The sequence below is a fragment of the Misgurnus anguillicaudatus genome, chromosome 18 (genome assembly GCF_027580225.2).
Source record: "Misgurnus anguillicaudatus chromosome 18, ASM2758022v2, whole genome shotgun sequence".
In the NCBI taxonomy this organism is placed as follows: Eukaryota; Metazoa; Chordata; class Actinopteri; order Cypriniformes; family Cobitidae; genus Misgurnus; species Misgurnus anguillicaudatus.
This window is the reverse complement of record NC_073354.2, coordinates 37809061-37832233: the sequence shown is the minus strand read 5'-3', so window position 1 is coordinate 37832233 and position 23173 is coordinate 37809061. Positions and strand designations below refer to the sequence as shown.

General features: G+C 37.7%; 1 protein-coding gene across 3 annotated transcripts in view; it reads right to left on the bottom strand.

Moving 5' to 3' along the window:
• Positions 1–23173, bottom strand: part of gphnb (gephyrin b) — a 61557-nt gene that overhangs the window by 2629 nt on the left and 35755 nt on the right. The window contains exons 5-23 of one of the 3 annotated variants that reach the window (XM_055186468.2): positions 22231–22325; positions 21888–21954; positions 21534–21806; positions 20963–21097; positions 14260–14301; positions 13240–13314; positions 10187–10249; positions 8963–9005; positions 8530–8667; positions 8289–8381; positions 6826–6881; positions 5268–5387; positions 4792–4850; positions 4552–4705; positions 4199–4320; positions 3737–3824; positions 1194–1267; positions 738–811; positions 509–612 (exon numbers count right to left, since the gene is read on the bottom strand). In XM_055186468.2, coding sequence (XP_055042443.1) covers positions 509–612; positions 738–811; positions 1194–1267; positions 3737–3824; positions 4199–4320; positions 4552–4705; positions 4792–4850; positions 5268–5387; positions 6826–6881; positions 8289–8381; positions 8530–8667; positions 8963–9005; positions 10187–10249; positions 13240–13314; positions 14260–14301; positions 20963–21097; positions 21534–21806; positions 21888–21954; positions 22231–22325 — 1875 coding nt within the window. The remainder of the gene's footprint in view (positions 1–508; positions 613–737; positions 812–1193; positions 1268–3736; positions 3825–4198; positions 4321–4551; positions 4706–4791; positions 4851–5267; positions 5388–6825; positions 6882–8288; positions 8382–8529; positions 8668–8962; positions 9006–10186; positions 10250–13239; positions 13315–14259; positions 14302–20962; positions 21098–21533; positions 21807–21887; positions 21955–22230; positions 22326–23173) is intronic. The other 2 variants (XM_055186469.2, XM_055186470.2) reach the window with 2 other exon arrangements.

Sequence of the window (23173 nt, the reverse complement as noted above, 5' to 3'; positions counted from 1 at the left end):
GCTGTCTATGGGGGCACAGAAAGCTCTTGGGTTTCATCAAAAACTCTTTATCTGTGTTCTAAAGATGAACAAAGGTGTAATGCTATGTACACACCAAACGCGGGTCATCGCGTTACTCGCTCTAGTTTACTCGCGGGATTTAACTTTGTGTCATGCTAATTTTTCGCTCAAGTTGAATATTTTCATCTTGGGCGAAGACGCGTTTGAGGCGAATAGCGCGTGTTTTTGCGGCGAATGCGGCGCCCATATTGCGTCATTTGCATCGCCCTACGCGAGGACGCGTCTGATTGCATCTTTGCAATAACTTTGTATGTAATCTACTCACGCAAATCGTTGAACTCGCGTCTGGTGTGAACCCAGAGTTAAGGGTGAGTAACTCATGACAAAAATCTAATTCTTGAGTGAACTTCAAGTTTGCTTGTTTTAAAGAACCAAGGGATGAGTCAGAATGATAATTTGTGAATAAAGATGATATTATGTCACGTAAGCCGGTCAGTCGTCATCTTACCCTGGCTTTGATGATGGTGGGTCGAGGGTCTAAGATTCCCTGCATTTTCCTCAAGGCAGGTATGACGAAGAGGTTACATGTTACGACCGCCGACACCGGATTCCCTGTGAGACCGGAGAGGTGCCCATTTACTTCAGCAGCAATAATTCGCTCAGTAAGACGTGAAATAGATGTGTTGAAATTACATTCGAGTAAGTATTGTAAAAAATACACCAGTAAACTCTCTCACCGTCCCTACCTGGCAGAGCAAAGATAAGTTTTCGAGACCCATCCATATCAAGAGTTGCAAATGTTGTGGGGAGACTAACAGAAGACAAACCAGAGCTCAATACCCACGTGGATTCATTCTCATCGTTTGACACTCAATATTAGGATGTTTTCACACTTTTCATTTAAGGTGGTCTGAGAGAAAGTATTTTGGGTAATATGTGAACGCACCAAATGATCTCAGACCCCTTTAAAGCGAATCAAACTCAGACCATCTTGGGAGGTGCTCTGAATTCAATTCACTTTGCAATGAAGTTTAATAGCTCTCTGATTCACTTTTAAGACCAGGTACAATGTGAACGCAAACCAAAGTGAGGTCGATATTTACAGGCGTAATGTAAAAAGTGTGAAAACACTCTTAATCGTTATGACTTGTACAATCTCCACCCAGATGTTGTCCGTTTCTTCAAAGACTCACCCTGGTTTCATGAAGACACGACCAAAGTGTATCTGAGCATGAAGGTCTATATCAAGTACCTGCTTCAGGTAATCCTGTAAACAAAATATTGCAGTTGACAACTACTGTCAGAAACAACAATCATAGATCAATTACAAGTAAAACCCACAATTTATTTCAACATGATTTCATGAAAAGTTGTGTTATAGTTAGGGAAAATCTGATTAATTTATTCGTGTCCATGGCACAAAATTCAGCTTTTTTACACGAATGTCTTTTTTGTGACACTCACACGAATTTCTATAATAGTTTCTAATGTTTGTGGCATGACTTTTTTTCGTGTCATTGTATGTATTGTTTTCTCACTTGTTTTCTTATTTTTAAATCATTGTCACTTGGGGTTGGAATTAGATTTGGGGTTTGGGTTAGGATGTAGTTTTTATGTATTGGTTTCTTCATGTTTTTCTTCTGCTTTAAAAACTATTGTCGCCTGGAGTTGGGGTTTGGGTTAGGATGTCTAAAAATGTAACAGAAAGTGATTCTAACCCCAACCCCAAGCTCAAACTGATTTTGCCAAGTGGTTGATGTCCTCAGGGCAACATATTGTGTTGACCCAAGGACAACATTTTTCTAAATAAAACCTAAACCCACCCCAAACCCCAACCCTAACCATATCCAAACCCTAAAATCAGAGGGACATGATAAATGAAAAACAATGGTCTAGAAACAGCTAATCCTTATTGTAAGCTTAAACTTAAAACAAACTGTAAACTTATTTCTGAAATCTGATTGGTTGATTAAAATGTTGTCCCAGGGTCAACATGATGTTGCCCTGAGGACATCAACCACTTGGCAAAATCAGGAGAGCCCCAACGCCAAGCGACAATGAGAAGAAAATAGGAAAAAACAATGAGAAAACAATACATAAAATGACACGAAAAAGAAAGTCGTGCCACGGCCACGAAAAACTATTTATAGAAATTTGTGTGACTGACATGAAAAAGACATTCATGCTCAAGTCACGTAAAAAAGCTGAATTTTGTGCCATAGACATGAATAAAAAAAAAAAAAAATTGTGACTGTAACATGACTTTCTGTGAGATCAGTTTGATTTATTTACAATATCTACAACGTGTTAAAAAATGCATTTTCTTTCCATAGCCTTCTATAAGGCACAAATTTTTTCTGATGTACCATGTCTTTGTGTCCCGATGCAGTTTTTATTACAGATGTTGTTTCTTATTGTACAGCACTTTTAAGTCAATGCTGTGTTGCATGAAATGTGCTTTATAAATAAATAAACACGAAAACGAAAACCATAAATAAATATGTCTAATAATACAAGCCCATACAGGTTGATTGAACTTAAAAAATGTATGGAAACTCGTTGCCCTAAAAAAGTTAAATTAAAAAGTTTTAATTTAACCCGGATTAGTTGACATAGAAATTTGTGAGGAAACCCGTTGCATATAACTTTAGTTTTTATCACTTTATATGACTTTTGATGTTATAATTGGTATTATAACACACAATTAATGACTGACTTTAAGTCAATCATTGAGTAAACTTGATTCTCGACAGAAACACACACAAAAACTGTGTTTTTGACCTACATTGTTAGTACTGTGGAGAGAAATACAATAAAATGTTCTGAACAGGGTTCATGTACGGAAACACTGATCACCTGAACGGTGACTTCACAAAAATTATCATTTACAACAAAACAACATCAATAATATAAGAGCTTGAACCTATATGACATTTTTTATTCTGTGAAAAGCAGAAAATAATCAAAATATCCAGGCCCAAAGGATTATGGGTATTCCTCACAACATTAACTAATAATTTTAAGTTCATTTTACTTGAATGTTTTAGTTTAATGGATTTTGTAAGCTTAAAAGTTATATCAACTAAACTTTTTAACCTTTGGCTTCAAAACAGAAAATATTAAGTGATGTTTACTTGATTGTTTAAGTTAAGACAATTTCTGGGTTAACAGTGTGCAGTCATGTGATCTTAACATATTCTTCTTCAATATCTTTGTCAAAATCAGGTACACTTTTTGACATTGAGATGACCGGCAATAACTCACACGATTCACCCTGATATTCATTTCTGTGAATAATACTTTTATCTCATTTATAAGGGTTCAAAGTAGCATCCAAACCACTAGATGTCAGTCTAAAGTAGCTGTTAGTAAATTAAACTGGATTTTTTTTTAGATTTTCTGCATAGATTTAAAACCTGGCTGATCTGCAATGCACTGCGCTTAGCTTGACCATCTCCAATGTGATGAATGAACTGAACATGTTGAACATTTCTAACATTTTGTACTATTTTTAAAATGAATTACTAAATATTAGTCGAATCAAACTGCTGAGTATGCTTTTATACCAACATTGTTCTCCATAACTTTCTAAAAAGGTCAGTGGATTTATTTGGAGCATAATCAATATTTATCATTGAGGGAATTTAGTTAATATTGAATCCAATATTAATGCCTTTCTCAATACTAAATGAATAAAATAAAAAATAAACCTCCTGATATATAATCAATAATGTACCTTTTCACCCATGGCCACGCCCCCTGAGGTAATGATGACATCAGCACGATTGATTCCCTCATTCAGAGCATTCAACAGGTCATCGGGGCTATAAGAGATCAAGTTAACAGTTTCCACGACAAGTTAAAATGATTTACATCTTCTTGAAACTGAATCAAAAAACGATTCAATTTATTACTGTAAATAACTCATCAGTGCATGTGCAGACAAAAATGTTCATTAAAATTTTGGTACTTAAATGTAATAACTTTGATCACCTCTGAAATCACCCAGGTGGGAGAAAATAATATTAAACTATTATATCATATCTTAAGATGTTTAATCTCATTAAATCCTAATGAATCAAATCATCAAGTTTGGCCCTGCTGAATATTCAGTTTTTAATTGGATACACACATTATAAATGTTAAATCTAATGTGAATGTTGTTCCTGTTGCCGAATAAACATTTATAGGCACTCACTTGTCTCCTACGATGCCCAGGTTGATGGTGGGATATCCGTGCTCCTGAATAGTCGCAAGCAGCGTTGAGCGATTTGAATCTCTGATCTTACCAGGGTGTAAATCATCCTCCGGGTTCAGCAGCTGAAAAGATAAAAAAAGAGAAAATGTTAATGCTTTTTTATAAAACTTAAAGTTATGTTTCATTTAAGTATCAAAGTCTAAGATGTATCTCTTTTAAAACATCTGCGATATTGTTGTGGTCTTTTCTCAGGAGAAACATCTGAGTCACAGAGTTTGCTCTCCCAGTTTATTATCATTGCTCTCTCTGAGTAACAGCAGATATATAAAGATTGATGTGTGTTGTTTTCTAACCTCGTTGCCTGTAGACATCACAGCCACTACAGGAAACTTTTGCACCTCGACCTCTGTGACGCCAACCGTGGCCAACAGACCGATCTCAGACGGGCCCATGTGTGTGCCTTTGGACAACACGCATTCACCGCGCTTAATGTCATGACCGATGGGCCTGCGGCACACACATGACAGACTCTTTCAGACACACCTGAGACGACACATCTCTTACATCTCTCAGAGGTGTTCACAGGCGCTCACCTGATGTCTTGACCTGGACGCGCTTGAACCAGAATTCGCACCTCAAGTTCTTCTGTCCCCTAAAATATACACACAACTTATAAAGAAACAAATACTAATCAAATTATTTCATTTATGTTTATATTTATAAATAAAAGAAAACTTTATTCAGAGTAGCTTACACTTTTAAAAATAAAGGTGCTTCATGGTGTACTAGTAGAAACATTTTTGACTGAATGGTTCCATAAAGAAACTTTAACATCTGAAGTGTTTCTGTTGTTTCTTTGTGGTGAAAAACAAAACGAAATGGTTCTTTGAAGAACCTTTGACTGAATGATTCTTTGAGGAACCAAAAATGGTTCTTATGACATCACCATGAAGAACCTTTATTTTTATGAGTGCAATTAACAAAAAGCCAACAGAACTGCTCAGATATAAATGATGATGTTAATAAACACTAAATATATATTTGTTGGGAAATGAGATGTGTAACGTACGTCCTCAGATTCCCGCAGCAGTTCTGTGTCCTCGACCTGAACCACTGCATCTGCACCACACGGGATGGGAGCACCAGTTGTCACCCGCATCACCTGACCCGGCATGACAGTGTGTGTGGGCTATAGAAACACAAACAGCACGATATCAATTAATGACATCATAAGTTGACTAAACTCATTTGATTGAGTAAACTCGTTCCCTTAATTTAAATGAGTAATGGGTCTCCCGAAAACTTGTATATTTAAAGGGTTAGTTCACCCCAAAATTACAATTTGATCATAAATCACTTACCTTGTGTCATCCTAAGCCAGTAAGAACAAATTGTTAAATAAAATGGTTCGTTTTGTTTTCTTTGCACACAAAGCTGCTTCATAATATTATTATTGAACTACTGATGATGCTTTTTGGCGATGTCTTTCATTCTTTTCTGGACTTGATTGTTAAGATCAAACTGCAGTCTATGGCACAGACAGAAGCCTCCCGGTTTTCGTTAAAAATATCTAAAAATGTGTTGTGAAGACAATTAAAGGACTTGGTGGTTTAGAACGACACAGGGGTAAAGGATTTATGATACGTTTGTCATTTTGGGGTGAACTAACACTTTAAGTTCACTAAACTTGGTGGTCATGTAAAATGAACTTAAATAGTTCACTAAACTTAAACTTGAAGTTCAAGTTTACAGAATATAACTATAAAGTAACAGCCTCATGCAAAGCATTCTGGGAACCAGAAATCCTCATCAACCTTTTTTAGTTTATTTCCTTCAGATTTTGTTCCCAGAATGCTTTGCATGAGGCTGTTATTTTATAGTTTTATTCTCTAAAGATAAAGACTTATTAATGTTTAATGTTCATTTAACTTAACAAACTGTTGCTAGTTAATAACATACATCTACAGTAAGTTACTGGCAAACAGCTGCCAAAATTATGGATCCAAAATAAACATTATGTGATTACTTATATAAGGAATAATTAACCACGGGCTATTGAATTATTAGAAAATAATGCACACCCAAGGTGCAATGCAGCACGACGCGAAGCGGAGTTACATCGCGGGTGTGGATTATTTTCAAATAATTCAATGGCCCGTCGTTAATTATTCCTCTTATACCACGGTTACCACAAACATTGCTCTGGTGTCTATTTTTAAGACATTTGACAAGTTAGGTGTGTGGTTATCAGAAATTAATGCATACCCATGGAACATTTCTCAGCCAATCAGAATACAGCATTCAACAGACCCGTGGTATAAATATAAATAATAATTACTTGAGTACAAAAAACATTAGGGCTTTTAGTGTACCTGTCCTGTTCTAAATGAATGAACAACAGTAGTTACAAAACATGAGATCTGACTGTGGGGTGATCTAGATTAGGGTGATGTGTCAGCAATTAAAACACTGAGAACTCCGTCTTATTATTTTAAGATACGCATACAAAATTTTCAAATTTTTCAGGTTTTTCATCTTTCTTGTACTGCTATTAAAGCACTAAAACAGTGTAAAAAGCACTATACAAATAAACGTGATTTCACTCAACTACATGTAACGTCTCTCACCTGTTCACCAGCCTGAGATTCGCCGATAATAAATCTGTCACCATGACCATCAGCAGCTAGAAACACAGAGAGACGACAGTAAATGACAATTCCTAAATTAACAGCACATAACCTGATGGCTCTTTACATTATACAGGGAAGTAAATACCCAACTAACAGAAAAAAGTTCTAAGAACGTTCCATGAAAGTTCCCAAAAAAACGTTCTGCCAACGAAAAAAAAGTGTCCAGTTTTCTTGACGTTCTAAGAACGTTATGACAATGTCATGTTTTAATGTTCACACAATGTTTAAAACAACAACTGTTTATTATATTGACTTGTTTGCTTGTTATGCAAATGATAGAGAAACATTTTATTATTTTATAAAGCATTATTTCTGAATGTTCAGTAAATACATTGCTGTAGAAAACATTCACTTATTAGGTTTAGATGTTGATGTTTTGTTTCATTTTAAGTCACCATTATTGTGATTAGTGTATGTTTTAGTTGGACTCTTGACCCTTGACATATTGTTTGCTAGGTTTTTTCCCTGGTTGTGTTAACTTTGTGTTAATGCACCACATTTGTTATGAACATGTAAAGTTAATAGTGTAATTCTGTGGTGGTTGGTACACAATGGCAAAGACCATCACCTAATTAATTTACTAATTAAAAGTTTATTTTCTGTCAATAATGTAAATGAGATCCAGCACTTTACAGCAGTTTGTCATTAAGGAGTTTTAGAAACTTTGGACAAAAAATTTCCGCTGTATAATTGGGATGCACAAACATCAAGAATCGGAGTATGAATCTCAACCATGGTGACATATAAAATTGTAAAAAAAAAATCATTATTTATCCATGCTGCAGTGCATGCTGGGAGTCCTGAATGAGTTTGTAATTTGTTGATACCCAGCATGCATTGCAGCATTAAGTTTTTCATTTATTTGTCACCATGGTCACCCTGTCAGGAACGTGTCCTTTACCTTACCCCTAACTGTGATCATTACTTACTAAATTATGAATCTTTCTCAACTATATTATTAATCAAATGTAGACTTAAATTGATAAGAGCAAACGTTGGTGGCCACAGGTTGCAACTAATTACGGACTGCAACAACGCAAATATACTGGTTCATTTTAGCGAAGCAAAGTATATAAAGTGGGAGAAGTTTGATCCTGATCCAATCTCGCCCCCTAATTGTCGTGTTCTGCAGTGAGGACCATCTCATTTAGGTATAGGTATGTATGTACCTTTGAGGTACTAATATGAATTCTGTATGTGCAAATTTGTAGTTTTTTAAAGGGTACCACCGCAGTGACAGCTAGGTGCCATTTTTTAGCATTTTTCCTGACAGTATGTTATGACATCCAGAATTGAAAAGTTCTGATATAATCATCTCTATAGCTGCCGTGAGCACTCTTGCACGAGTTAACCCAATCTGTCAGTGCCCGAGATTCACTAAACACACAGATGCTCTTCACCTCTCACAGCGTAGCCGTCTTTAACAGAGGCCGGAAACGGAGGCAGGTTGTCTTTGGCATATACGTCCTGAGCCAGAACTCGACCCATCCCGTCTACAGACAACAGAGGAAAACAGGTCGATTTAAACAATTCTCAAAAACAGGTGTATTTGAAGAGATGTGGCTACTTATCAAATAAACCAAATAATCAATCAATGAATGGATGAAATGCGAGTTGTGGTTAAAAATAGGTTAAAAACACCTCTGTAGTTAATAATTTCAGTGCCCAGAACTCCGGTCATCTCCAACACAGTGATGAAGGCTTTGTCCATAGATGTGAGTGGAAACGGAGACATCCGGTGTCGTCGTGCCACTTTGGTGATGTCCACCGCACTGTGACCTACAAACACACACAGACAGACATTATAAAGCACAAATATACACTCGACAGACTCATATTGACTTTACACGTCCAATCTAAACACACGTTCGTGTTTTGCACACATTGCCAATTTACTTTCAAAGCCTCATGCACAAAGTAGATAACAGATGAGTCTGTTCAAATGAGATTTTGCTCTATTGTTATCAATGATCATTAAACAAGCAATGATGGCATATTTAGTCTTTTACAGCTAAACATTCATTTCAACATTATGTTGGGATTGTTCATTTTCACTATTTGATTAACAACGTACTTGCTCTTAAAATATTTTCTTTGCTGCTGCATCGTGATTGCACCTAAAGAGACAGAAAAACATTCAACATGAATATTTGAATACTTTTGTGTTGTCCTTGAGCTTTTATGAGATCCAGAAAACAAGTGATGTCATATTGCTGTATGTTTTCAGTTTATATCATCATGAAACCCCGAGACAAACATGGAGCAGAGAATTCTGGGATGTAATGAGGTGAAACAGACAGAAATATCTACACAGAACGAGTTCAGCTAAGAATCTGCCGCTTAAACTTCTTCATCTATTTCACTGACCTCTGACATCACATCATAACACAAATACACTTCATCTGAAATATGGATTAATAAGTGTTTGAAGCAACAACGCATGATTGATCAGTTCGATTGTCTAAGGTTTTGGGAATGACAAGGATATCAACTTAATCCTAATACAGATGCATTAACTCCTGCATCTTTACTGCATTAACAGCTAGTTGTTCAGATCACATCAACATACAATACAATGAGAAGTCAATTGTCACATTATCTATAGTGAAGTCAGTTGTATAAAAGGTTTAAGATTAAAAGCAAGGATGATGGAGTGACATGATCCTGAAGAACTGTAAAAAATCCTGAAAAGGATCTAATGAAGAAAGACTGAAGATCCAGAGAAGAAGATTAAGACGACTACAATAGTGTATGAGAGATACAGAGAGAGCGACATATAATGACTGAAAGAGTAAATTGAAGTACTATAAAAACCTCTGAAAAACTGAACAAGGAAACAAAAGAAAGAAAGAAAGAAAGTAAAGTTTGATGAGGGATTGTGGGGTCTGTAGTGATGACTCGTTGATTGTGGAAGGTTTAATAATAGCAACAATCTTTTATGATATATGATTAGGGTTTAGTCTGAGGTATAATTCATGCCACACACTTCAAGATACATGTAGTTTAATATTTAATCCCTAAACCTGCTTTAAATGATAATACAATGATGCAAACTGCTCTTAAATGATGACGCAAATCAAACAAACATTTAGTTTTTCTCAAAATTTGAAGACTGGGATATTCAGATGAATCACAACAAATCTAATAATTTACATTTACTAGTAAAGAAGGAGAATAACATAAACATGTGAAGCAAAAAGATGAAGTGAGCAAAGTAAAAACAAAACCCCAGACGCAGAGAGTAAGAAGAAGATGTTTGGCATGTGTGAAGGTCTCGTGAGGTTTCTGGGATAGTTACTCGAGAACTGAAGGTCCTATGGCCACGACGATCATCTTTTAGCACCTCCAACCTACACTGGAGCTTACAGAGATAAATCATCAATCCATCAGTTATAAACAACAAATCCAACACAACTGACAACTCATAAACACAACGACTAACACTTCAACAAGACATTCAAAGTTTCATTCATCAAAAATAAAATATCTCTGAATGTATTTGTAACACACGGACACCTTAAAAGCAAATCATTGTAGAGGCTCACAAAATAATAGAAGCAACATGAAAAAGTATTCACAACCCAATTTACTTTCATAATGTCATGTATTTATGAATAAAATGTAATATTTAACAAGAAATGTTGGGGTAAATGTTGCCAACACAATGGATCCAACTATTCCAGTAATTCAGTATTAGTTATTTTTTTATTATTTGTTATCATTTATCAGATTTTTTATGTTAATTTAAAGTATCTTAAAACAAGACCAAACTAATGTGTGGTTATTCAATAGTGTGTGCAGCTGAGCTAGAAATACATTTACAAAACCAGATATTATTTTATTCTGAAAGATTATATTTTGTAATAGTGTGAACTGATCATGCAAAACACAACTATGTGTAGTAGCAAAATAAATAGGGTGAATCATGGTCTAAATAAATAACACTGATACTGTATGTAATAATACTGACGTGTGTGTGTGTGTTGGGTTAGTTGTGTTAGTGATGGTTCTGCTGATGTCTGTTATGAGTAACTAAATAAAAAATCATTTCAACATCTGCAGTGAAAATCAAACACACAACTGATTCCTGTCACACATAAAATACATTCCAACACACACAAACTGACATTCACACACTGTCCTGATGTGTCACCCGAACATGATGTCAAAGTATTCACGTATTTTACACATTATGGGGATTTAATAAAATTTGTCTACACAAAGTAAACATCTGTTCAAGCATCCTAAAATGTTCTAAAAATTGCCAATTTTGTCTTGTAAAATATTAATTTTTTAATTCTTTAATTTTGGGATGAATTATGACTCATAATGACATACACACGCACGCACACACACAGCATGCACAAACCCAAATATCACAGGTAAGCAAAAGCAAAAGAAAAATATGAGGTGATGGGTGTTTTAAGGCAATGTTCACAAGACAATGATGTAGTATAAAGTTTTTCATTTGCGTTTATGAAAAGTTTCATTACACACAACAACGCTGTCAAAAAGATCTATGTTTACATGAATCCGCAAAGACAACTAAGGCTATGTCCACACGAAGCCGGTGCATTCCCTATACGATCATTTTTTTTCCTTGCTCTAAAAAAATAATCCGTAAACACGAAACCACTGAAACCAACTGAAAGCGGTGTAGTATATATGCCGGACCAGTATGGGGCGCTGTAATTCTGCCACAGATATACACTATACACGGAGAAGAAGACTTTGAGCATGCGCATAACCAACGTATGGTGTTGTCCATTATCGCTTGTTGCTCACCACAATTGCATAGAAGCAATAGATTTTGCTGTAATAAAGCTAGTAGGCTTTAGTAGCTTCTGTAGCACGAACACAATCACGTAGTCCGCCGTTATTGTTGTTGCTGTTACGTGTGATGCTTCCGACACGTGATGTGATGACGTTTTCGCTTCGCAAAATATACGGATTGGCTGTACAGACGAAACCGCAACGGGGGTCGGTTTCAGATTTATCCACTTTAGGACCCGGTTTCAAAAAATAGCGGATTCAGTCTCCCAAAACGCCGGATCCGTGTGGATGAAACGCCAATACGATAACAAATTTATACGTATACGGTGATACGCGTCTCCGTGTGGACAGCCCCTAAATCTAAAAACTAAACTATTAAGTATGCCGGGACAGTAGATGGCGATGTTGCTTTGTAAAGAAACACTACACACCTGCGCACATATGCATTCTTCAACAGAGAGATAAATACAAACAAGAAGCCAAAAGCATCAGCAATTTTGTTTTGACAGACGACGAGGACTATAAAACAAAAAATATTGGTGTAGCAAAAACATAAGCTGTCTCAATCAGCTCCCTAGTTCATGAATCAGTATATTGCGTATGAATGTTCAGGCACTGAAGGACCAGTGGTGGGGGTAACGCATTACAAGTTACATGCATTAGTTTTCTGAAGTAACGAGTAAAGTAACGCATTACTTTATAAATGTACACATTAATATTTGAGTTTTTTTACTTTTACTTTTCAGTTTAATTAATTAGATGTACTGCATTAAACTGAACGTACTAACGTAGATTTATGCACTCTAACAGTTCGAATCAGAAACTGAGATGGCAGGCCAGAGCTCGACATTTTTGTGACGAAATATGCAATTTCTGAATGCAGAACTTCTTAGTCATAAAAAACACCTGCAAGGCCTGAAAGAGATCAAGCCTCAGCAAAGTAAGAAAAAGTAATACAAAAGTAACTTAAAAGTAATGTAAGTATTACTTTAACCGAAAAGTAACTAAACAACACAGTTAGTTACTTTTTTGGGAGTAGGCTAACTTAATATTGTAATGCATTACTTTTAAAAGTAACTTTCCCCAACACATTGGGACACTGTTCACTTATGTTCCTGTAACGTGACTGCTTTTATTATTTTCTGACATATCCGTGCATAAATTTGCATGAATAAATATTACATTTAAATATTAAGTAGATTGTGAACCCTTCCGATCTAGCAATGTTTGTTTATATTAAAAAAAGTTCTGTAATGTTTGTGCAATTTGAGGGTTTCAGAAAAGGTCGAGGGATTTCCGGTAAAGGAACGGGACCATCAATTTTCAGTTTTTTTGCATTGCATTGTGGGAATTATTAGGGAACAAACGTTTCAATGCACTTGAATGATTTTGCGATTGAGACCTCCCTTAAAATGGCCGACTCCCTGATTAGTGCCCTACTGAACAAGGGAGCTGATTGAGACCCAGCCATTGTTGTTTAGTTTTTGTTGTTCTCTGACGGCACAGTGTTGTGTGTTTTTCAGGCTAAATCTGTCTTACATTCTGCCGGCAAGCTAAGATTAAAGATAAGCTCTTTACCTGGTCCAAGGTTGAGTACCTTGACTTCAGAGTGATGACCTCATCCAGGTGCGCTCTGAACTCTCGCCGCGACGCCTGGAGGAAGTCACAGGACAGTCACTCATCCCACACACACACTTATACGCACACACACACACACACACCCACCCCTTTCCTATCTTATATATAAACACACACACACATACATACACACAACAATCCTCATCCTCAAACAATGAAACTCAATCCTCACACACATTTATGAACATGCCCTGCCAGATGTCACAAACACAAATAAACAGCAAAATACACAATTTCTCCCCAACACAACACACAGCAATAATACACACTGCCATGATGTGAACTTTAACAAAGAAAAACAGAACTTAAACCAAACCATCATCAAACCAACTTAAAGCATGATGATGAACTTAACTTTTGAGTGATTACAAATAAGACCAAAACGTTCATCAATACTTTGACAAAGTCCGGATGTGTTTTACAGTCAAGCTCTCCCCTAGTTGTAATCCAAAAAAATATAGCTAAGTTAATTTGAACAGACAATATTTAGCCTTTATTATTGTTAATAGCCTTTTTACAGAAATGGTCATTCAGCTTATTGCCACAAATTTGTATGCATCTTGTTTGCTTATTTGCTGTCCAAAGGTATTTTTGTTTAATAACACTAATCTCTCCACATATACGGGGTTGCACAGGTGCGCAGTCAACAGAAAAAATATATCTACTGTGCAATGAGAAAATTAAAAGCAAAGAAAAAAACTGAAATGAATAAGCATATGGATAAAATCAAACACACTTCAAATGAAGATGCTCAAACATAAACATCTATCATTGACATTAAACAGACTGAAAGTTATCGTTGCTCTCCGTTACATTCAGTAAAAGCATGCATGACAAGACAGCAATGCTTTCATGCAGAAGCAACAGTCGAGAAACAGTTATGACAAAAACTGTCGCATGGCAACACGTGCAGGAACGCTGTTGCCATGGCGATGCGGCCCGAGACACATGCAGGAATACCTCAGCAATGCTTAGGGTGGATGAGGAGGAGGGAAGCCGCGCCTGGATGCCACGAGAAGGGGAAAGAGAAGACAATTAAAGATAAGAGCCAGCAAAGCCAAGCCAAGACAGACGCTGCTGCCCCCTGCTGGCATGGAGGACTGCTTGAGCGGAACAAGCCAGGAAAAAAATTCATTTAACAGGATAAAGAGGTTGATATGAAGAAACAGGCCAGAAACATACTTTAAGCAAGTATGCAAACAGAGCATCACAAGCATTTGGACAGGAATCAAGCGCTTGTGTTCACATACTTGGGCAGAGTATGTTTCAGGCCAAAACACATCATCTTTCGTTAAAGTTATGCGGGACATTTTAAATAGATGGTGTTTGTAAGAATTATATAAGAAATATATCAATCTGTTTGTCTCAAATCTTCCCTTTAGTCAGTTTTTTGAAAGTGTGATGCATTGTATCTGATTCATACCTGTAGAGATTTTACAACACACATGGCATGCACAAACGTTCACAGCAGATATAGTAAGATGGATTAATCAATGCATTGCCTGCTAAAACACCTAAACTCCAGTCAACACACAATACATCATCTTTAGTAAAGAGCCATTGTAACCGTACATGTATTTATTAAAATATTTGATATCTTAAATATAAATATAGTAATGTAGATAGAAACTGTGGGTACATAGTCCTGATCAACCCACAGATTTAGCTGATTCTTATATCCGACTCCCGGACGAGTCCCACCACCAAAGCTTTGAACCCGTTCAAGGAACAAAAACAAAAACCAGAAACTTTTGATGTGTTGCAAGGAACAGAAACAAAACCAGAAACTTTCCAAAAATATATGTTCCGGAACAGAATCATTTATTTAAAATAATGGTAACCGGTTAATAACATTATTTTTTTCGTTCTTTGACAAGATTTCTGTGTGAAGTTCACTCTTTGACTCATCAGAGAAATGAGAAACTTGCCACCAGCAAGTTAGCCTATACTCAAGCCCAAGTCTCTAATGTTCAATCATAAGAGGTAAATATCTACCAAATAATCTCAAGATGTTAGTTTTTTTTAATACTAATTAGTGGTGTAACGATTAGCAGTTGATTCATGATCCGAACAGATCACGACCCACGGTTCGGCTAGCATGCGTTTCGCGGATTAATACGCACATTTAAATAGGATGAAAGTTGATCATTTGCACGTGTTTCAAAGACTTGCAAATGTTAACACTTAAGTGATTTTAAACAATTTAACCACAAAAAGGCACTAAAGTGAGCAATTTTCTGTACGCACAGACGCACATGTGGTTAAATGCGTCTGGTCCAACTCCAATCAAACGTGATTATCCCTATGCCCTTCAAAGATCACAACTCTTGATGTATAAACTTTAGAGAGAGTTGCGCTACTGTCTCTCATACTGTAGTACATTAAAATACATTTGGCAAATAAAACACTGAAAAACAACGTAATTTTCACTTATGTGGAGCGACTGTTTATGCTGCATCTTTTTCCTGAAGTGCCGTTTGGAATTCGTCCTCCGTCTGTGTGTGTGCGCGTGTTTAAGTGCACTCAAAAGTGCAACACGGAGAGACGCGTTTCAAAAAGCAAGCAAACAAATCTTTTCTGAATGACCTCTGTGTATGAAATGTGCTATGCAAATAAACTTGCCTTGTCTTCTGTCCTTGACAGGACACATACAACCGAAATGATCTCGAAATACCACAGTATTCTTTTTCTAATAAAAATATTTGTTTAAGTTGTTTGCCAATAAACGACATGGCAGAAATTGTCCTCGTCTTAATAGAGACTTAAGGAAAAATATAGACTAATAATTTAAGTTTAATGTCCTTATGATCAGCCTACTTATTTTGATGCACCACAGATGACATGGAACGTTATTAACCGGTTTGGGAACTTTATTTTTTGTTCTAACCGGTTCAGGGACGTCAATTTAAGGGTTGAAACGAAAACCGGAAACATTAAAATACTGTTTCTGTTCGGAATGAACCAATTGGGAAAATAATCTGGTTCAAAGCCCTGCCCACCACCGATTCGACATGCTGAATCGGCCAAAGAAAGACGACGGTGACTTACTTCAGCCGATACTTTAGCTGAAAAAACGAAGACGCTCAAACCCTGCCCGACCACTGACCGTCTGCTTGGTGTGTACTGTCACATTTACACTTCAATGACGTCTCATACAAAACCTTCCCTAACCTGCAAAACACCAATTTCCCCCCTTTCTCCGCACATTTGACAGCTGTCATCTCTTCTCTCTTCAAAAACCTGATGAAAATATTTGTCTCATTTCTAAAGCTCATTTCTGAATTTCTAGAAGTGTTGTTTAGGACATGAGACATCTTCTTATCAGCTCTGATAGAACCTGAATGAATATTTGTGAATGTAATTCAGACTAAAGAAATGTAAAACTCTAATATTTAAGTTACCTGTGCTGGTCTATATTCTTCAGTTATGTCAACAGTACTTACACAACAGATCTTGTCTTTAAAGCGGTCATGGCAAACAAGCATTTCCAAAAGAACAGCTTCAAATCACTAGACAAAAACTCTATCAAATATTTTACACAATTATAAGAAAGGAAGTGCACAAAAAGAAAGACAGACATGTAGAGATCAGAGTTGTATAGACAGCTTTCATCTGCAGTGAAACAACTCGTGTCAATGTGTTTTATGTATGTAAAATAGTTTCTGCCTGTACCCTTAATTCTGATTGTTAAAGAAACTGTCACTACACATGCCAGCCCTAAAGCACAAAACTGATACAAATGATTTTGCTGTATTGCAAATAGACTATAAAACTACATAAACATGGATTATAAAATATTGAAATAAGACAAACAGCTAATGAAGAAGTGAAAATGAATTTAGACAAGACTTACCATCATCTACAGCGATCTCACACACAAACACACACTGACACAAACCATCTGACACAGAACACACATACACGGATGAAGGGAGGAGAGAAAGAAAGAAAGAGAGAGATTGGAGGGATCTCTTGATCAGAAGTCAATATTCAGTATTATTGAAACATAAAAATGAGTCAAGCAGATACACACACAGATATACACAAGCTTGACTAACAAACACGTAGTTTACATTAACTTTAGGACAAAACTTCTGAAAAGTCTTTAACTGTACTGTTACATCTCTCTGCACTACGGTTCTCATTGGCTTTACATTTTTATTGATATGAGGATGTAAATAAAGCTTGACAGCTCAACATTCCTCCATTATAAACCTCTATCTCTCTCTCTCTCTCATGCACGCACATACACACACACTCTCCTTCTTGTCAAATCAATGTTTCATATCCATTTATTGATTTGGTAAGCAGACACCCGATTTATTAACAAACCAGTCCTCATGTGGATGACAGGTAAAAGTAATGTTCTTTACATCTTGTGAAAATCCATAGCATGCCGTACAACATGATACATTTCAAGTTATTTTAATTTCAAATCTAAAGTCAGAATGCTGATACGGTGTATTCATCACTAATGAGACACCATCACCACGTCTAATTACTTGCGCATTATAATTAGATGCAGAATTGTGTATGCAGACATTCACAGGGACTGATATACGTGTTTAGTGGCTCACTGTTACATAACTCTGTTACATAACACAACCAACTGTGTGCAGGACTGCAACAATCACATCATCATCATCTACTGTATATGACTGCGGACGAACAAGACAGGAAGTGAGTGAAAGACAGAGAGAGAGAGAAAGAGAGAGAGAGAGAAAGTAAAGTAAAAATGAATGTGTCGTCTCTAATAAAGAATCACACATCTCTAAAAGTTCACACTAAGAATAAATCAATCGAAGTCCATCTACTATCATCCACCTGTGTCCAAACAAACACCTGTACAAGCCATCTCACTCGTGTCATGTGAGTGAAGAACCGTCTCCACGGCAACCTCTGCTCCCATGACAACCGCCTGCATCCACACAGCAGGGTGAGAAATGATTGTGAAATATGAAGTGATGAACAACCTCCTCAGATCTCCTCCGAGAAAGAGATGAGAACTTTGAGACAGACGAGGAGAACAGACCTGAAAGATCAGGAAGTGTCTCTGTGTGTGTGTGTGTGTGTGTGTGTGTGTGTGTTCATGTATCAGTATGCATGTGTGACAGTGTGTGTCTCTGCATCAGTGTGTGTGTTTGTGTGTGTGTGTGTGTGTTCATGTATCAGTATGCATGTGTGACAGTGTGTGTGCATCAGTGTGTGTGTCTACATTAGTATGTGTGTGTTTATGTTTGTGTGTGTGTGTGTCTACATAAGTATGTGTGTGTTTATGTGTGTGTGTGTGTGTGTGTGTGTGTGTGTGTGTGTGTGTGTGTGTGTGTGTGTGTCTGATTAGTATGTGTGTTTTTATGTGTGTGTGTTTAAGTGTGAATGTGCATATTGGTGTGTGTTTGTGTGTCCGTGTATTTCAGTATGCATGTGTTACAGTGTGTGTTTCTGCATTAGTATCTGTGTGTTTCTTTGTGTGTGTGCGTCTGTGTGTGTATGTCAGAATGCATGTATGACAGTGTATGTGTGTGTGTGTGTGTGTGTGTGTGTGTGTGTGTGTGTGTGTGTGTGTGTCTGCATCAGTATGTGTGTGTTGTCAGTAAGTGTGCATGTGCATATCGGTGTGTGTTTGTGTGTCTGTGTATGTCAGTATGCATGTGTTACAGTGTGTGTCTCTGCATCAGTGTGTGTGTGTGCGCAAGTCTACATTAGTTTGTGTGTGTGTGCGTCTGTGTGTGCATATTGGTGTGTGTGCGTGTGTGTGTGTTTAAGTGTGCATGTGCATATTGGTGTGTGTTTGTGTGTCTGTGTATGTCAGTATGCATGCGTTACAGTGTGTGTCTCTGCATCTGTGTGTGTGTGTGTGTGTGTGTGTGTGTGTGCGTGCGTGCGTGTATCTGCATTAGTTTTTGTGTGCGTCTGTGTGTGCATATTGGTGTGTGTGTGTGTGTGTGTGTGTGTGTGTGTGCATCAGTATGTGTGTGTTTATGTGTGCGTGTCTGTTTAAGTGTGCGTGTGCACATTGGTGTGTGTTTGTGTGTCTGTGTATGTCAGTATGCATATGTCAAAGTGTGTGTATCTGCATCATTATGTGTGTGTTTATGTGTGCACGTGTGTGCATATTGGTGTGTGTTTGTGTGTCTGTGTATGTCAGTATGCATGTGTTACAGTGTGTGTCTCTGCATCAGTGTGTGTGTGTGCGCAAGTCTACATTAGTTTGTGTGTGTGCGTCTGTGTGTGCATATTGGTGTGTGTGTGTTTAAGTGTGCATGTGCATATTGGTGTGTTTGTGTGTCTGTGTATGTCAGTATGCATATGTCAAAGTGTGTGTATCTGCATTATTATGTGTGTGTTTATGTGTGCACGTATGTGCATATTGGTGTGTGTTTGTGTGTCTGTGTATGTCAGTATGCATATGTCAAAGTGTGTGTATCTGCATTATTATGTGTGTGTTTATGTGTGCACGTATGTGCATATTGGTGTGTGTTTGTGTGTCTGTGTATGTCAGTATGCATGTGTTACAGTGTGTGTCTCTGCATCAGTGTGTGTGTGTTCCAAGTCTACATTAGTTTGTGTGTGTGTGCGTCTGTGTGTGCATGTTGGTGTGTATGCGTGTGTTTAAGTGTGCGTGTGCACATTGGTGTGTGTTTGTGTGTCTGTGTATGTCAGTATGCATATGTCAAAGTGTGTGTATCTGCATCATTATGTGTGTGTTTATGTGTGCACGTATGTGCATATTGGTGTGTGTTTGTGTGTCTGTGTATGTCAGTATGCATGTGTTACAGTGTGTGTCTCTGCATCAGTGTGTGTGTGCCAAGTCTACATTAGTTTGTGTGTGTGTGCGTCTGTGTGTGCATGTTGGTGTGTATGCGTGTGTTTAAGTGTGCATGTGCATATTGGTGTGTGTTTGTGTGTCTGTGTATGTCAGTATGCATGTGTTACAGTGTGTGTCTCTGCATCAGTGTGTGTGTGTGTGTGTGTCTGCATCAGTATGTGTGTGTTTAAGTGTGCGTGTGTGTTTAAGTGTGCGTGTGCATATTGGTGTGTGTTTGTGTGTCTTTGTATGTCAGTATGAATGTGTCAAAGTTTGTGTATCTGCATCAGTATGTGTGTGTTTATGTGTGCACGTATGTGCATATTGGTGTGTGTTTGTGTGTCAATCATCAATGCACATCAACGCACCTCTCTAAAACAAGTGCATTGTTTTCACATCCACACAAATTATTACTTTTTTTAATTATATATATATATATATATATATATATATATTAATATAATATATATGAGCACAAAAGTTATTCCTTATATTACAGATTCACACATCACAGTATTTATAAACAAAGTATAAAACACCCTCGGAGTCTCTGACTGGTTTGAGACTGTGATTTCTGTTTACTAGGCTCAAGTTTGGAGGTGTGTGAGGTGCTTCATATATCACCATGTACCTTATAGATGTTCCCTTAAGTCTCTGATGTCGTGTATAATTCATTTACTACAGATATAAAACAGATTAAACAGAGGAACAAAGCAGAACCCTGTGAAGAAAGGCAGACAGAGAGCGCGTGGGGAGTATCGGGGTGAGCGCAGGAGATCGGCAGCAGGGTGAAGCGACGGCGAGGCAGCACACATGAGCGGACAGTGCATGGAAACAGGAAGTGATGACTCTCACCTTGGGGGTGGGACAGGAAGCGGTGGAGAGGCGAGAGGTAGCCTGAGCTCGCGGTGACTCCGACGGCGTGGTGCTCAAAGATGCCGTGTCACGAGGGAGGACCTGAACCCCACGCGAGATGATGGAGTCGGGAATCTAGGAAACACAAACTAGATGATATGATAACACAACAATCATTTGTTCACATGACATATGCATATTTACTTCCACATACTTATACATACTTTCACATCACCAGTGAAGTATGCACTTATGTGTAGTACACAGACCAGACTGAATGATGTTTAGGTGAGTTACCTGTCTGTCAGAGGCTGAATGACATGATATGGCATGACATGGATCCAAACACAACGGTCAGATGAATGATGGATGACGATCTAACAATCACTCACACCAGAAGAGACTTTAGCTCACATCAAAACAACATTATGTTGAATCAGGAATGAAAGATTGAGAGCACTGCTGTGAATTCATTCATCTGAAGAAGGGACAGTCCACAGAAACGGGAAGTTCCATCACGCGAGGAAAAGATGTGATGTAAGCACCTCTGACGTCGCTGTATCTCGGTTACCTTGGCAGCGATTGAGGCGGCTGTGATGTGTGAGGATGAGCTGTCCTCTGTGGAGGCCACTCCACTGTCCTTCTTCTCTTCCTCCTCTTCCTCACACTGCACCCCTTTATCCTCCGTCTGCCGGTGGGGGCTGTTGGCGGGGGGCGGGGACAGAGGAGGCGGAGGCGAAGGCAGGTCCTCCAGCTCATTGGGCACCTCCTTCATTTTGACCACAGCTTCTCGTAGAAGATCGATGGCGTGAGGGAGAGCCGGTAATATGAACTGAAAGCACTCCTGAAGGAGAGAGAGAGAGAGGCCAAGATGTTTTTATCATGCAAATAAAACGATCTTAAAAGCTAGAGAGAGTCGTCTTACCTGTGAACCTTTTTTGCTGCCCGGTAGGTTTATGATGAGAGTTTTTCCTCGGATACCACAAACTGGTCTGTACATACAAAAACAGACAATTCATTTTTAAGTTCAAGTTCTTCTATAAATAGAGATATTCAAAAGGAACAAAATGTTGTTGAACACATATAAATGTCCTGCTGAAAGAAAATCCTACCATGAGTCAATAAATCTCGGATCTGATTTCTGATTTAAAGTACATCTGTGTCTAAACATCCTAAAGCGTGTAATGCATGAGAAAGCTGATCCTCCGATCACACCGAGAGCACATCATGTCACACAAATGTTCAATATGTGTTATGTGAAGTGTGACCTGGAGAGCATTCCCAGAGGAGTGACATTCAGAGAGCCCATCAGCATGGCCAGAGACATTCCTGGTGCTTCCCGCTCGATAACCTCTTTAGTGGCCTGCAGAGAGAAAATCAGAAATGTCTCAGCTCTGACCGCTCTTAGATTAAACGGAGATCTTTGCATTAGTCGTCTGTTTAGAGGGATAGTTCGGCCAAAAATGATATTAAACCCATGATTAACTCACCCCGAAGATGTCCGAGATGCATATTTCCATCATTTTTCAGACTAACATGTTTTCTGTTTTTTTACCAAATGTTTTAGATCTTTCACTTAATTAAATGTGAAGTTACAGGGTCCACGTCCTTCAAGTCCAAAAAATTTGCTTCCATCATTCACAAAATAAATCCAAACAGCTCCACGATTATAAACAAAAGCCTCCTGAAGGTAATCCGCGAGGTTTTGTTGTAGAAATATGCATATTTTAAACTTTCTAAATTAAAATAACTAGCTTCTATTAACTTTTTGGACTTGAAGGAGTGGACCCTGTAACTTTTGATTTACATTTGATTAACTGAAAGATCAAAGAACTGATGGACATATGCATCTCCGACGGCTTTGGGGTGAGTAAATCATGGGTTTCACATCATTTTTGTCCGAACTATCCCTTTAAGATCCTGGTAATCTTTAACGCGTCTACTCTTTTCAACTTTCAAAAGAGATCTCAACAATATCATAAACTGTGCTCAAGTTGCCAAGATTGTTCAATATTGAATGTTTTACCAAGACCAAAATATCTGAACCAAACAGATCTGGGGCACCATTTACTTCAATTGTATTATTTTCCCCCCCTATGGAAGTCAATGGTGCCCCAGCTTGGTTACAAACATTTTTCAAAAAATGTGTGTGTTCGGCAGAACAAAGACATTTATGCAGAGTTGGAACATATTGAGGGTTAATAAATGATG